A 17,678-nucleotide genomic window follows, 5' to 3' on the forward strand; every position below is an offset into this window, starting at 1 on the left:
GACTTTCCAGTCAGGGTCCCTAGGGGACAGGGTTCCAAAGGAACAGTAAAGACTCTTATTCTCTCTTGAGGAGTCGATTGCTGCTCCTTCACTCAGGGGCCAGAAGCACTGCTGGGTCTACATTTTTCAGGCCTGAGTGAAGCAAAGATGAGCATTCAGCTATGGCCTCAGAGATTGGTCCTCCTGTTCCAGAGCATCGAAGGGCAAAGGAGACAATGAAGGGGTGGAAGCGGGGTACGGCTCTCAGCCTGTGTCAGCCATGTCTCCACTCTGTAAGCAACTTTTCTCTAGAGCACTTTCTTCTTATCTTCCCTTCTTCTTTGGACAGGTTGTATGCACTGGAAGAGAGTGGGAAGAATGTGAGAATTAGATCTATTTGAGTTCGGCCTGATGCTATCTTACTTGACTCATGATATTTTCTTAAGATGCTTTCTGGTTAATGAAGCCTAACCTCGAAAACCTTAATGATGATTGCATGTTTTCAGAAACATTGCAGACATAATTGCTATTGAGAAACTAAATTTTATATTGAAACAACCTGGTCATTTTTAATATTGATACTTGTCTGTCACTTTTTTTCTGCAATGAATATTATTTTTCCATTTTGTTTTATTATATGTTCACTACAGAAATCATCATTACCAGTTTTTCCAGCTAGTAAGGAAGAAACCAGGTTTGCAGAGTATTTGAGTCAATAAGTTACCTCAGACACTATGAAGGCATTCACTTCAATGAGGTCGTTCTTTCATCTTCCAAGACTGATTGGCCATGAAGATGAGGAACCACACTGCAGTTACTGAGTTCCTCCTGATGGGAATCCCTCATACAGAAGGGATGGAAAATGTGCTCTTGGTCTTATTCCTGGGCTTGTACCTTCTCACTCTGCTTGGGAACCTACTCATTCTTCTGGCCATCCTAGCTTCCTCTAACCTTCACACCCCCATGTATTTCTTTCTGGGAAACCTGTCAGTATTGGACATATTTTTCCCTTCAGTGAGTTCTCCCAAAATGATGCTCTGCCTAACGGGGCACAGCCACACCATCTCCTTCCAGGGCTGTGCAACCCAGCTCTTCTTTTACCATTTCCTGGGCTGCACTGAGTGTTTTCTGTACACTGTGATGGCCTATGACCGCTTTGCAGCCATCTGCCACCCCTTGCGATACATGGTCCTCATGAAGCATCAAGTGTGCGCTATCTTGGCTGTGGCTACCTGGATGGGGAGCTGTGTGCATGCTTCTGTCCTCACATTCCTTGTCTTTAAGTTACCCTACTGTGGCCCCAATGAGGTGAACAATTTCTCCTGTGATATCCCCATGATGCTGTCCTTGGCCTGTGCTGATACTTCTCTGGCTCAGACAGTGAGTTTCACCAATGTAAGTGTTGTTGCTCTCATGTGTTTCCTTCTTATCCTCGCTTCTTATATTCACATTGTTATCTCAATATTGAGAATCAGCTCATCAGAAGGCAGGCGCAGAGCCTTCTCAACCTGCAGTGCCCACCTGACCTCCATCCTGCTCTTCTATGGTCCTGTGGTGCTCATTTATCTCTGGCCTGCTTCCAGCCTGTGGCTGGATACTGTGGTCCAGGTGTTGAGTAATATTGTTACCCCTTCCTTTAATCCTTTGATTTACACCTTGAGAAACAAGGATGTGAAGCTGGCTCTGAAAAAAGTGCTAATCCCAGAAGGACATACTTGTTGAGAGTAAGCTTTTAGCTTTTATATCATTATTTGGCAGTTCAAGTCCACCAGGCACTCCTTGGAAACTATACGGGGCAGTTCTACTCTGTCCTATAGGGTCGCTATGCGTCAGAATCGATTCGACAGCAGTGGGTTTGTTTTTTTTTTTTTTCATTCCAATGTTACCTTGTATTTATTTGGGGCAATTGGACATCCTTTTTTTGTGAATGCTAAGTGGGTTTGACACTCAAAATATGAAGCTGAATGAGCTCTGGTGTGAATTTTGTTTTTATATTTACATATTTTTTATTCAAAAAAATCTCTCATACTGCTTGCTACATGCCTGACATTATTCTATGCACTTTAAAAATCCTGGCATATGTAATTACCACAACAATCCTATGAAGTAAATAATACCATTATCCCAATTTTTCTGAGGAAGAAATTAAGGCACTGAAAAGTTAAGAAACTTTCCCATAGTCACAGAGTTAGAAAGTTGCCAGGCTGGGATGTGAACCTTGGGTCTTACCCTTGTACACATGCTGCCTGTGCATTACAGAAATTGTAACATAAATACTCCTTCCAGGAACTTTTTTTCTATTTATATGGAGTGTTCTTCAACTTGCTAAAAAAAAAAAAAAAAAAGTAGTTAACTAAATTGGTTCCATTTATTTCTTTCATTTTGTAGTCTGTATCTTGATAGAGGGAATGTTTTAGAGTCTGATATAAAGAAAATCCCTTACATTGTAAAATCCAGGTGATATTCCTATATCTACCAAAATGTACTTAGTATAGAGGTGATATTCTAGATGACTTGAGTTCTTTCTTTATGACAATGGTATGAATTCTTTAAGAAGGATTGCAAAATTCCATTCATTAAGTCAAGGACTAAATTTGAATTCCAAAATTCAGGTCCGTTAAAACCATAATGATGTTTTATAATATAAATAAATAGCTTTTGAAGAAATTTAGGAAACTGCAAAAATGTAAAGTGAATAAAAATCACTCCTTAATCCTATCACCCAAAGATAAACATTATTAATATTTTGCCTTTTTTCTACCTCTTTTTTAAAAATTTATTTTGTTGCCCTTGTTGAGAATATACACATCGAAACATATGCCTTTTCAACCATTTCTGCTTCTACAATTCAGAGACATTGATTACATTCTTTGAGTTGTGTAACCATTCTCACCCTCTTTTTCTGAGTTGTGCCTCCATCATTGAAGTAAACTCACTGTCTTCTAAAGTTCCTATCTAATCTGTCAGGATGCCGTTATCACTTCTAGCCTGTGTAGATAGTTCTTAAATGAGTTTAGTGTTCAAGGTAAACTTTTTATTAGTTAATCTAAATTATTGTTTGGTTTTAAGAAGACTTCAGGGGACATGTTTGGTTTAAGGTTTAAAAGTTATCTCAAGGCAATAGTTTCAGGGGTTCATCCTGCCTCCATGGCTGCAGAAAGTCCAGAGTACATGAGAATGTGAAATTCTGTTCCAAGTTTTTCCCCTTTTGATCAGGATTCTTCTGTAGAATCTTTGATCAAACGTTCAGTCCTGGTAGCAAGGCACCATCTTGTTCTTCTGGTCTCATGGCCAAAGAGGGCAGTTGTTCATGGAGGCAATTAACTACATGTTCCATTTTCTCCACCTATTCCTGACTATTCTTTCTCTGCTGTTCCAGGTAAATACAGACCAATTATTGTGACTTCGATGGCTGCTTGTAAACTATTAAGATCCCAAGTACTATGCAACAAACTAAGAGGTAGAACAGAGCACTAAACGTGCTAATAGGCCAGTTAACTGGGATGTCCCATGAAGCCATGACCCCAAATCTCCAAACCAAAACCCATGAGGGAGGCGACTGAAAACACCATGGCTTGGGTGAGGCGCATGTTAGTCTTCAAAGAGACATCTTTGCTTTTCGACACTTCACAGAGGTCTTTTGCAACAGATTTGCCCAATGCCGTGTGTTTTTTGATTTCTTGACTGCTGCTTCCATTGGTGTAGTTTGTGGATCAAAGTAAAATGAAATCTTTGATAACTTCAGTCATTTCCCTGTTTCTCATGAAGTCGCTTATTGGTCAAGTTGTGAAGATTTTTGTTTTCTTTATGTCAAGGAATAATCCATACTGAACGCTTTCATCTTTGATCTTTGTCAGTAAGTTCTTCAAGTCCTCTTCACTTTCAGCAAGGAAGGTTGTGTCATCTGCATATCACAGGTTGTTAATGAGTCTTCTTCCAATCGTGATGCCCCGTTCTTCTTCATTTAGTCCAGCTTCTTGGATTATTTGTTCAGCATACAGATTGAATAGGTATAGTGAAAGGGTACAACCCTGATGCACACCTTTACTGACTTTAAAGCATTCAGTATGCCCTTCTCCTGTTTGAACAACTGCCTCTTGATCTATGGACAGGTTCATCGGGAGCACAATTAAGACTTCTGGAATTCCCATTCTTTGCAATGTTATGCATTATTTGTTATGATTCACACAGTTGAATGTCTTTGCATAGTCAATAAAACATAGGAAAACATCTTTTTAGTATTCTCTACTTTCAGCTGGGATCCATCTAACATCAGCAATGATTTCCCTGGTTCCGCATCCTCTTCTGAATCTGGCTTGAATTTCTGGCATGTTCCCTGTCTATATACTGCTGCAGCTACTTTTGAATGATCTTCAGCAAAATTTTACTTACCTGTTATATTAGTGATATCATTCAACAATTTCCCCATTCAGTTGGATCACCTTTCTTGGGAATAGGCATAAATATGGATCTCTTCCAGTAGGTTGGCCAGGTAGCTGTCTTCCAAATTTCTTTGCATAGACAAGTACTTCCAGAGCTGCATCCATTTCTTGAAACATCTCAATTGATATTCTGTCAATTTTGGAGCCTTGTTTTTCACCACTGCCTTAAATGTAGCTTGGACTGCTTCCTTCAGTACCACTGGTTCCCGATAATATGGTATCTCCTGAAATGTTTGAACGTCGACCAATTTTTTTGCTATAGTGACTATGTGTATACCTTCCATCTTCTTTTGATGCTTCCTGAGTCATATAATATTTTCCCCATAGACTCCTTCAGTATCGCACCTCAGGGCTTGAACTTTTTCTTCACTTCTTTCAGCTTAGGAAATGCAGAGTGTGTTCTTCCCTTTTGGTTTTCCATCCCCAGGTCTTTGCACATGTCATTATAATACTTTGTCTTCTCGAGCCACCCTTTGAAATCTTCTGTTCAACTCTTTTAGTTCATCATGTCTTCCTTCTGCTTCAGCTACTTGACGTTCAAGAGCAAGTTTCAGAGTCTCTTCTGACATCTGTTCTGGTCTTTTTTTCTCTCCTATCTTTTTAATGGCTTCTTGCTTTCTTCATGTATGATGTCCTTGATGTCATTCCATGCCTCATCTGATCTTCAGTCATTAGTCAAATCCATTCTTGAGATGGTCTCTAAATTCAGGTGGGATATACTCAAGTTTGTGCTTTGGCTCTCGTCGACTTGTTCCAATTTCCTTCAGTTTCAACTTGAACTTACATAGAGCAATTGATGGTCTGTTCCACAGTCAGCCCGTGGCCTTGTTCTCATTGACGGTGTTGATCTTTTCCATCGTCTGTTTTCGCAGATGTTGTTGACTTAATTCCTGTGTATTCCATCTGGTGAGGTCCATATGTATAGTCACCATTTATGTTGGTGAAAAAAGGTATTTGTAACGAAGAAGTCATTGATCTTGCAAAATTCTATCATGTGATCTCTGACATCGTTTCTATCACCAAGGCCATATTTTCCAATACCGATATTTCTTCATTTCCAACTTTTGCATTCCAATCTCCAGTAATTATCAATGCATCCTGACTGCATGTTCAATCAATTTAAGACTGCTGAAGTTGGTAAAAAATTTTAATTTCTTCATCTTTTGCTTTAGTGGTTGTTGAGTAAATTTGAATTATAGTCATATTATCCCATCTTCCTTGTAGGCATACGGATATTTTCCTATCACTGACAGCATTGTACTTCAGGAGAGATCTTGAAATATTCCTTTTGACTATGAATGCAACTCCATTCCTCTTCAAGTTGTCATTCCTGGCATAGTAGACCATGTGATTGTCTAATTCAAAATGGCCAATGCCAGTTGATTTCAGTTCACTAACGCCTAGGATATCAAAGTTTATATGTTCCATTTCATTTTTGACAACTCCCAATTTTCCTAGATTCATACTTCCTACACTCCACTTTTCGATTATTAATGAATGTTTCAGCAATTTCTTCTCATTTTGACTTATGCCACATCAGCAAATGAAGGTTCTGAAAGCTTTACTCTATCTACATCATTAAGGTCAACTCTACTTTGAGGAGGCTGTTCTTCCCCAGTCGTCTTTTGAGTGCCTCACAACCTGAGGGTTTCACCTTCTGGCACTGTATCAAACAATGTTCCACTGTTATTCATAAGGTTTTTGCTGACTAAATCTTTTCAGAAATAGACTGCCGGGGTCCTTCTTCCTAATCTGTCTTAGTCTGGAAGCACAGCTGAAATCTGTTTTCCATGCGTGACACCGCTGGTATTTGAATTTCCAGCATCACAGCAACACTACAAACAGATGGACATGTAGGGACATAAAGCCTTAGGCTTCCTTAATCCCACCATGCATCCCATCCTGGCTTTTATCAATCATAACCATAAATACAAGTCCTCACTTAAGTCCATCCCTAAGTTCTGTACTTTCTTACATGTTCAAACTGTCCTGTGCTTCATTCATAGTGGCCTCCCCCCTTGTCCTTCCTATTTGTCTTTTGCGAGACCTCTTGGGGCAGAGACAATGCTACAGGTATACCATATCCATTTTTAATTTTCTTTCCTAGGCACAGAATAAGACAGTGTTTCCCAGATTTCGGGTCAGTAGTGCCAGAGTCATGTTATTGTGTTGTGACTAATGGAATGTGGGCTGAAGTGATGCAAACTCTCTGAAGGGAGCTATCTCAGAGGTAGGTCATAATATCATCCCAAGTGTCCTCGTCTCACTCCTTGTGACATTGAGACTTTGGAAGCCATCAAAACAGCCTGTATTTTCTAATCTTCACCTGAAATACGCTGCCCTGAAGAATTTTCCATCTTCAGAGACATTGATTACATTCTTTGAGTTGCATAACCATAATCACCCTCGTTTTCTGAGTTGTTCCTCCATCATTGACATAATCTTGCTGTCCTCTAAAGTTCCGATCTAATCTTCCAATTTGCTGTTGTCACTTCTGCCCCATATAGATAGTTCTTCGAGGAGTCCAGTGATCAAGGGAGATATTTTTTCCTAGTTAATCTAAAATACTGTTTGGTTTTAAGAAGCCTTCAGGGGATATTTTTGGTTTAAGGTTTAAAGATCATCTCAAGGCAATAGTTTCAAGGGTTCATCCAGCCTCCATGGCTCCAGGAAGTCTGGAGTCCATGAGAATGTGAAAGTCTGTTTTACATTTTTCCCCTTTCGATCAGGACCCTTCTGTAGAATCTTTGATCAAATGTTCAGTCCTGGTAGCTGGGCACCAACTAGTTCTTCTGGTTTCATGGCCAAGGAGGCAGTTTTTCATGCGGGCAATTAGCCATGTATTCCATTTCCTCCTCCTATTCCTGACTCGTCTTTCTCTGTGGCTCCAGGCAAATAGAGACCAAATGCCCTGCCTTGGATGGTGACTTGCAAGCTTTCTATGCAACAAACTAGGAGGTAGAACAGAGCACTAATCACATTATTAGGCCCATTAACTGGGATGTCCCATGAAACCATAACCCTAAACCTCCAAACCAAGGAACCAAATCCCGTGAGGTGTTTGGTTGTACATAAGCAGCCTCAGCAGCTACTCTTTTACTGTTGTTGTAAATATATGTATCACACAACTTTTGCCATTCCAACTTTTTGTGGATGTAGAACTTACTGACAGCAATTACAATAATCAGCTGTGCAACCCTACCCTTAACCAATGTGATGTTTCCATCACTGTTAACCCCTCTTTCCCCTCCCCAACTCCCACCCCTGGTAGCCACTAACAAACTTTAGTGTCTATGCATTCTCTTTTCGTGTCTTTTTATATAAGTGAGGTCATACAATATTTGTCATTTTGTGATTGACTTATTTCACTCAGCATAATTTCTTCAAGCTCCATCCATATGTAGCATTTATCAAGTCTTTGTTTCTCCTCCTGGATGAGTAGTATTCCATTGTATGTATGTACCACATTTTGTTTATTCATTCACCTGTTGATGAGCATATAGGTTATTTCTACCTTTTGGCTCTCCTGTAGTGACTAAATTTGAACTGGACTCCAGGGTCTGCCTGTTTAGAATTTTTTCATCTATGTCTATAACCACATCTTATCTCTATCATATATCTATGAGGATGTGTATAGATAGATAGATAGATAGAGATATAAATCTCATCTATCTACATGTATATATGTTAAGAAGAATTATATAGTATGATCATATTTTGAATATATGCTATCTTGTTTTAACATGCTTTGAAGTATTTCAAATGCTGAATTTTTTTGAAAACAGCTCTGTAATTCATATAACATAAAATTGATCTATGTAAAATATAAAATTAAATGTTTTTAGTATATTCACAAATATGTGCATATATCACCACAGTCAATTTTTGAATATTTTGATCATTGCAAAGAGAAACCACATGCCCTAAAGCTATCACCACTTTATGTTCCCGTACCCCAGCCCTATAATAACACTAATCTGCTGTCTGTCTCTATAGATTTGCCTATTCTGGACATTTCATGTAAATACATATACACATACATACATACAACAATTGTAAGGATGGCGCCCGACCAGGCAATGTTTCGTTCTGTTGTGTATGGGGTTGCTATGAGTCAGAACCGACTCAACGGCACCTAACAACAACATACATACATATATACGTATACACACATACGTATATATATACATACATATATATGTATGTACATGTATTTAAATGAAATTTATGTATATAGTCTTTAACTCAGCATAATGTTTTCAAGGTTCGTTCATTTTATAGCATGTATCAGTACTTTGGAAACGCTGGTGGTGTAGTGATTAAGTGCTGTGGCTGCTAATCCAAGGGTTGGCAGTTTGAATCCGCCAGGTGGTCTTTGGAAACTCTATGGGGCAGTTCTATTCTGTCGTATAGGGTTGCTATGAGTCGGAATTGACTGAACGGCCCTGGGTTTGGTTTTTATCAGTACTTTATTCATTGTTTGTATCCATATAACATTCTATGTATGAGCATACCACATTTTGTTTATCCAATCATCCATTGGTATACTTTTGGGTTGTTTCTACCTTTTGGCTATTGAGAATACTGCTGCTCTGAACAGTTGTGATACTACTGGGTCAAGGAATATGAGTTTTGTGTTTTTTAACCTTTTTTATACATATTGTCAAAATACTTTACAGTATCGTCTATAATCACTCCTAGTAATATAGTTTATTTTACCCTTCGCTATGTAAAGCACTGGCCTAAAAGTTGTTAAATTAATAACTCCTGTTTGAATGTACATTTTTATTTCAAATGAGACAGGGTATGTTTTATATATTTGTTTGAATATCTTCTTTAATATGAATCTGTCACTGCCCTTTGTCCATGTTTAATGGGCTCTTAGGTATTTTGTTATTATTTTGTGTTCTTCACAGATTTAGAGTATTAATTTCTCATATGTGTGCATTTTCCTTCAATTTTTAATCTGTCATTTTGTGTCCTTTGTGATATTTTATTTACAGAAGTCTTTACTTTGTATGTAGCCAAACTTATCAATCTTTTCTTTCTGTTTTCCCCCCATTGCTTATAAACTTAGAAATCACTATAATTCCTCTCTGACAAATATTTAATAATTATTCAAGTTTTTTTTTTTTTTTAATAAACTCATTGATATACCTGAACTTATTTGATTCCAAAGTGGGAATTTTTCTGCAGTAGTCAACTTCTCATCTTATTTTAATGCCTTTCTGGTATTAAGCTATCTGTGAATTCCTAGGATAAACTAGTCATTGAGATGAGACTTGTTAATACTTGGCTAGATTGCATTTTCTTGGACTCAATTTAGTGGTTCACATAAAGTTTAATTATGGTTTGGTGGCATATTTTGGAATTAATTTTTAGTCTTAGATTTATTCTCTTAAGAAAACGAATAACATAAATACACTGTTTAAACTTAGTATACTTTAGAAAAGAACACAGGAGAACTCTGTGTCTTGAAATAGTCTGTAAAGTCATCTGACTCTAAGTGTTTTTTTCTAAGTATTTCTTGGAAAATGATTTTCAGTTTTTTCATGACCATTAATCTATTTGGATCTTTTATTTATTTATTTTTTCCTTGGGTTCCTCTTGCTGATTAATACTTTTCTAGTGAAATTTCTATTTTTCCTAAATCAGTGAATCTCACATTTTAGTGTACACAAAATCATCTTAGGTCCTGGGAATTAGAGATTGCAAATTAAAAATGTGGTTACACATGTATGATCATCCAGAGATCCTGACTGACAAAGTCTGAAGAAAGAACCAGAAATCCATATTTTTAACAAGCATATTTGGGAGATTAGATTAGGCTTTCAGGTTTATTAGGATAAATACATTAATTTTTTCTTTGTACCCATGTCATAATCCCATTCTCACTATACATTTCATTTTGAGTTTTGGCCCTTTTTACATAATTAGATATACTGATAGTGTGACTTTTATTCAGATCTTTCCTGAAAGAAAAACTTCTGAATTTATTTATCAATTTTCTTGATATTTTCCAGTGAAAGTTTTCTGGTTGTATTTTTGCTACTCATTCTTTCCAACAATATCTTTGATATTTATTTGTTTACTTCTCCTTGGGTCTTCTCTCTTGTTTTGAATCAACTAGTAAATGCATTTATACTCTCTTCATTCAAGTGGTTAATTATAAGGAATTGTACATTTAAAAACACTTTTAAAATTACTACCTTATTCTTTGATTGTTAGAAGATATGGATGATGTGTTTTACATTTTAGAATTTGAAATTTGTGAGGGGGGTGTGGGTAGGTATGTGTGTGTGTCCTAATATATGATCAAGTTGTATCATTGTCTGTACTTAACAGAACTGAAGAGATTTATAATATATCAAATTTAAACAATCACTTTAGGTTTCTTAATCAGAATTTTTTAAACTTCACCACTTGTTTCTTGGTTTTTGTTCTATCATTTATCAGAGAACAATAGCTTTAGCTACCTAAAATTTGATAATATGTAATTCAGAGCATAGAGATTATTGACACATATAAGCTCATTGACGAGAAAAGAAGTCTTTAAATTTTACTATTGTATTTCCAGATGTGCATACTTTTTCACCTCAACCAACTCCTTTTTTCTCCACACCTATTCTCTCTAAACCAAAAAACCAAACCCACTTCCATCAAGTCTATTCTGACTCATAGCGACCCTATAGAACAGAGTACAACTGCCCCAAAGAGTTTCCAAAGAGCGCCTGGTGGATTCAAAATGCCAATCTCTTGGTTAGCAGCCATAGTATTTAACCATTATGCCATCAGGGTTTCTGCCTAGTCTTTCTAAAAAAAATCTAGTGACTCCTTTTTCCTGTTACTAGAAACCCTGGCTTTCTGCTCTTTCTCACCTACGGTACATTATTTACAGATGTTTTCTCTCCTTTCTCCCTTTATCTCCAGCTATCTAGCTGTGTTGCATATTAAGAGCTGTCTCCAAAGAGCTATAGAAAGGCATATTGATGGAGAAGTGTGTGTACAGGAGGATGCATAGTATTGGAGGGCAATTGTGGCTAGACAATGATAGGGAGAGATGATCTTATATTTCCTCACTCTTCCTTCTTCCTCAACCTGAATTTTTGGTCACAGGTCAATTTATGTTTAGGCCATGCTTTCTTGTTTTCTCCGTCTCTTAAATAATCCTCATCTGCATTCACAGTTATTGAAGATTTTTACAAAATTATAACATTTTATTAAAATTTATTTTCAAATTATTGGATTCTGTTGTGATGACAAGTTTTGAACATCCTATGGACATTTTTATTAGGAAAGATTGTATAAAGTATGACTAGTATGACACCAGATCAACTCAATTTTAATTTACCTCCTCTTCATGGAGTCTCAAATGTGGATGTATGTAATCTTAGTTTTGAGAGGTAACTCACCCATTTTCAGTACCAGGGTGTAGGAAGCTTACTACTGGTAATATTTAGAGAGTTGCTTTCTGACCTACCACCATATCCCTTATGTACATGTATATGTACATGTAGATGTATATGTACATGTACTTGTATATGTATATGTACATGTGCATATATATACATATAAAAAAACAAAACCCAGTGTCGAGTCGATTCCAACTCATAGCAATGTATGTATATATACGTACACATTGGGGCCCTGGGGGCCCAGTGGTTAAGAGCTTGGCTGCTAACCAAAAGGTCAGCAGTTTGTATTCACCAGCCACTGATTGGAAACCCTATGGGGCAATTCTACTCTGTCCTATAGGGTCATTAGAAGTTGGAATTAGCTTGATGATAATGGATTTGGTTTTGGTTATGTGTATACATTATTCATTTAAAGAAAATGAAAACCAATCTAATTTTTTTCTGTTTCTTTAATAAATTTTTTTTACCTTTTTCAAAAATAAAGGTAAAAAAATTAATAAAATATCTCCATATTTTTCATGTTTAGATTGAATTTCAATATATTAATGAATTAAATGCAATAAACGAAATTAAGCTCACTATATTTTTTTTTTATAAAAGGTCTGTCATTGATTAAAATGACAGTGAAAGAGCTGTATAACATAAACTAGATTAGTTACCTTCTCTCAATCTGTGAGTCTCGATTTGTAAGATAAGTAAGAATCTCTGCCGTTTATCACTCTTTATAAGCAGTATAAAAAGTTTTTGCTTATTTTCTTCCTTTTTCGATAATAATAAGCAAAAAGTTTCTGGATATAAAAGCAAATATATTTTCTTCACCGAATAGTATTTAAAACCTCGATGGTTTTCAGGACTATACTCTTCACTGTAAATAATGTTAGAGTTAAACTGATACATTTAGCAACATGCATACAATTATTCTGCAAGATATCTACGCATGAAAGGAAGGATTTCTATATTTCAGAATCTCCTAGTCTTTGACACATTCTAGGGAATTCAGCTTCTGTTAACTTTAATATTTCACAGGCCAAGCTGTTTTAGTCTTTTTAGGCTCTAAAACCACCTGTTTGCACCTGCCCTACATAAAGCCTAAGATTTCCTTAATCCTACTATGCTTCTCATCCTGGCTATTCTCAATCATGACCATAAATCAAAGCCTTCCCCTTACTCTATCCCTAAATTCTGTACTTTCTCACATATTCATACTGTTCTATGCTTTCTTCAAAATAGCCTCCCTCCCAGTCCTTCCTAATTGTCTCCTGTAAAAACTCTTGGAGCAGAGACAATGTTATGTGTATACCATATCCTGTATTATTTTTCTTTCCTAGGCACAGAATAATAGAGCATCTCTCAGATTCATATCAGTTGTGTCAGAACCATGATATTGTGTTATGGCTAATGGAATGTGGGCAGACATGATGCAAACTCTCCTTTGTATTGAAGTGAGTTATCTCGGATATCGCTTATAACACCATCGTGAGTGACCTTCCTCTTCTCACTCCCTCTGACATGGAGATTTTGGAAACCATTTGATGTAGCCTAGATTTCTTAATATCCACCTGTAGCAGAGCTGCCCTGAAGAATTTCATCCCATTTAGTACTCATCATGACTAAGAATAAGGGTTTGTTGTGTTTAACAATTGAAAGTTTGGATTCAGTTGTTATTGTGACATAGCCTATTGTCTTAGTTATCTAGTGCTGCTGTAACGGAAATACCACAAGTGGATGGCTTAACAAAGAGAAATTTGTTTTCTCACAGTCTAGGAGGCTAGAAGTCAAATTCAGGGTGCCAACTCCAGGGGAAGTCTTTCTCTCTCTGTTGGCTCTGGGGGAAGGGCCTTGTCATCAATCTTCCCCTGGTCTAGGAGCTTCTCAGTGCAGGCACCTTGGGTCCAAAGGACACACTCCCCTCCTGGTTTTTCATTCTTGGTGGTAGGAGGTCCCTCTCCTCTCTGCTGGATTCTCTTTTTTATATCTCAAAAGAGATTGACTCAAGATAGAACCTAGTCCTGTAGATTTCATCCTGCTTCCTTAACATAACTGCCTCTAATCCTACCTTATTAACATCATAGAGGTAGTGTTTACAACACCTAGGAAAATTACATCAGATGACAGAATTGTGGACAATCACACAATATTGGGATTCACAGCCTAGCCAAATTGACACATATTTTTTGGGGACACAATTCAATCCATAACACCTATCCTATACTAATTAATATAACTCTCATATTTTATTGTAAATAAGACTTGTACATACTTACTCTCTTAAGAATGTTACCTACATTTCCTGTCTTAACTGAAAGCATACTATTCCTTTCAGTAGACTTTTATTTACTTCATCTGAAAGTTCTTTACATTGCAAAAGATTAGGTCTGTGAGTTATTTTGAAAGGCAAATGAATTGTCGATCATACCTCTGAAATGTCAAATAACCAAGAATGTAAATATTTACATAAAGTTTCCCAATTTTTAAATGTTACAACTAATTTAATATAAAAAGTAAATCTATAATCCAAAGGTTACCTGCAGAGCTTCAAGCTGGAATCTTCTGCAGAACCCCTTCTCACTTGGAGGTTCATTCAGCTCTTCTATCTTCTTTCCTTATCATCATCAGCTATTCTAGTCATGCCTAAATATTCACTAAAGTCTTTGGAAGAAACAGAACACCCTTCCTCCAACCCAAGCACTGCTCCAATATTAGGTGATTTAAAAGTCCTCAATGATGACCTATACATCACCCTACCTTCAAGGCTTTATCTCAGGTGCCCTTATAAAAAAAAAAAAAAAGCTTTATCTCAGGTGCCCTTACCTCCACTTAATTTCAAGATCCCAACCAAGGGTTATTCCCTGGATCCTGCCATAATCTTTACCATCAATCTATTTGGCCCACTCCTGAAATACCAGATATGAATAATCCCATTCTGAATATAGACCCATTGTCTTCCATCTCTCATTCTATTTTCCCTCTAGACTTTCTCTTCTCAATGGAATCTGCTGTCCATAGTTTTTCTTTGTCACTATTTTCTCCTGGTTCTACCTTCTTCTCTATTCAACTTTGAATATATAACTCTTCTGGTTCTCCTTTCCTCTACATTCAGCATAGGCTTATTGATGCCTATTCCCATCACCCTCAGTGCCCCCTAAAACCTGATTCACCAATTAGAACTGTTGAAAAGTCACCTGGCAAAAGGAAGCTTAAAAGACAAGAATATGGGAACAGAGGGAATCCTAAAATGTGAATAAATTCTAGGGTCTTTATTTTACAAGTCAGCTGTGCCATAGCATTTATTGTGGGAACAGAGCTTTCATGTCTGGTTTTAAGGGCTAGATAGAGACTGTGCCCACAGAGATAGCTCTTACTCCTTTCAAAATTTTTGAAACACTAATTATGTTCAGAAATTCCTTGAAGACCAGACAAAGATTCTGATTTCAAAATTACATTACAAAACACGTACTTCTGGGATTAGGAACCAATAGATAAATCCTAGTAGAAGAAAATACATGCCATTTTTACCTTATCTTTATGTCAACACTTACTGGATATGGGCCTTGAGTAAGACATATAACATCGTGATCCCCACTTTTAGTGTGTCATGATCTCTGGAAAATTGCATTTTCAGCCAATGATTTTTTTTCATTGTGGTAAACACAAATTTAGCAAGGCCTTTACCATTTCAACATTCTTCACATGTACAATTCAGTGATATTAATTGTGTTCCGTGACATTGTTTTCATCATATTGTGTAACTATCACCACTACTGGTTTTCATATTTTTTCCATCACCCTTAATATAAGCTCAGTGTCCCCTAAGCAACCAGCCCCCCTTTCCTCTTCCCTCCTTCCTGCCCCTGGTAAGCACTAATAAAAGTAGGCCTGTATACACTTGCCTATTCTAGATATTTCATATAAGTGGGATCATACAATGTTTGTTCTTTTGTGACGGACTTGTTTGATTTAATGCAACATTTTCAAGGCTTATTCATCTTGTAGCCTGTATCAGGACCTATTTCTCTTTATGGCTGAGTAATATTTCAATGTATATGTATTCTACTTTTTGTTTATCCATTCATCTATTGATAGGCAAGAGGTTGTTTCCACTTTTGGGCTACTCTGAGTAGTACTGCTGTGAACACTGTTGTAAAAGTATCTGTTCGAGTTCCTGCTTTCTGTTCTTTTGACCATCACACACTGATTTTGATTCATGATTTAGCTCTGTAAATTTTATAATTAGGGAATATTTTTCCAAACTCCGACATTAATTGAGATGTCACAAGTATATATATATATATATACATTTATATATATATATTTATATTTATATATAGTGTGTATATGTGTGTGCGTGTGTGTTCCTAAAAAAAAAAAGTTCCTAGGTATTGTCTAATTTCTGCTTTTCATAAAAATTTTATGGGAAATAAGAAAAGACTAATTCAGAGACTGCTATCCAAATATTTAAAATCACAAGGCCATCCTTAAGTCTAAATGACATGTTTTGTAGTTCTATATGATAGATCCAGACAGAAGGTGAGAGGGAAGGAATATTTTCCCAGTGGAACAGGATGACTCTACCTCTGTGGGTCTGAATAAACGGAAAAGAGAAATAAATTATTATACATACGAAAATCTTGCAGAAATGTCATCAAATATTTCAGGGCATAAAAACATTTCTGGTATCATTTCTTTCTATCTCTTGTAAATTCTCATATAGCACTCTATCCTCATTTCCTTCTTCCCACTTAATGAACTGCTTTAAATCATATCCAAAGATAAGTGTACACCATACAGGAAAATTGATTAAGAAACTTGGCATTAAAAGGTTATTAAAGGCTGTCTAGTTCATATTGACTCTAAGTTGAGAAACCCTCTCTGCTTCATCTCTGATATGTATTTAACTCCTTCAGAGAAGCAGGCATCCTTGACCACCAGCTAGCTTGTGCCACGGTTTGCATATTCACTAAAATCTCCATTTATTTTGGAACAAAATGGAGTTATAAATGCATTGGGAAGAAGGAGGGAAGAAAGGAAGATCTCCACTCTAATTGCTCCCTCTGTTCTGCAGACTTTCCAGTCAGGGTCCCTAGGGGAGAGGGTGTCAAAGGAACAGTAAAGATACTTATTCTCTTTTAAGGTGTTGATTGCTGCTCCTTCACTCAGGGGCCAGAAGCTCTGCTGGGTCTACATTTTCCAGGCCTAAGTGGCTGAGTCTAGCAAAAATGAGTGTTTAGCTATTATGGCCTCAGAGATTGGTTCTCCTGTTCCACAGCATCTAAAGGCAAAGGAGACAGTGATGGGGTGGATCAGGGTCTGGTTCTCAGCCTGTGTCAGCCATGTTTCCATTCTGTAAGCAGCTTTTCTCTCGGGCACTTTCTTCTCATCTTCCCCTCATCTTTGGACAGGTCGTATACATTAGAGGAGAGTGGGAAGAATGTGAGAACTGGATCTGTTTGAGTTTGGGCTGATACTATCTTAGTTGACTCCGTGATGTTTTCTTAAGATATTCCCTGGTTAATGAAGCCTAACCTCAAAAACCTTAATGATGATTGCATCTATTCAGAAACAGTGCAGACATAATAGCTATTGAAAAACTAAATTTTGTATTGAAACAATATGGTTGTTTTCAATATTGATATTATTGCTTTTTCCTACATTGAATATTATTTTACCATTTTTTTTTATTATATGCTCCCTACAGAAATCTCCATTACCAGTTTTTTGGCTGGTAAGAAAGAAAGCAGGTTTGCGGATTGTTTGAGTCAATAAGTTACCTCAGACACTATGAAGGTATTCACCTCAGTGAGGCCATTTTTTGATCTTCCAGGACTAACTGGCCATCAGGACT

General features: G+C 36.9%; 1 protein-coding gene across 1 annotated transcript; it reads left to right on the forward strand.

The window, feature by feature from the left end:
• The first annotated feature begins 768 nt into the window (after positions 1–768).
• On the forward strand, positions 769–6,539 carry LOC126061004 (putative olfactory receptor 10D4). The gene is made up of 3 exons (XM_049857399.1): positions 769–1,673; positions 4,039–4,091; positions 6,529–6,539. The coding sequence occupies exons 1-3, from the start codon at positions 769–771 to the stop codon at positions 6,537–6,539; spliced, it is 969 nt and encodes a 322-aa protein (XP_049713356.1).
• The last annotated feature ends 11,139 nt before the right edge of the window (positions 6,540–17,678 follow it).

The sequence above is a fragment of the Elephas maximus genome, chromosome 17 (assembly GCF_024166365.1).
Source record: "Elephas maximus indicus isolate mEleMax1 chromosome 17, mEleMax1 primary haplotype, whole genome shotgun sequence".
NCBI classification, from domain to species: domain Eukaryota; kingdom Metazoa; phylum Chordata; class Mammalia; order Proboscidea; family Elephantidae; genus Elephas; species Elephas maximus.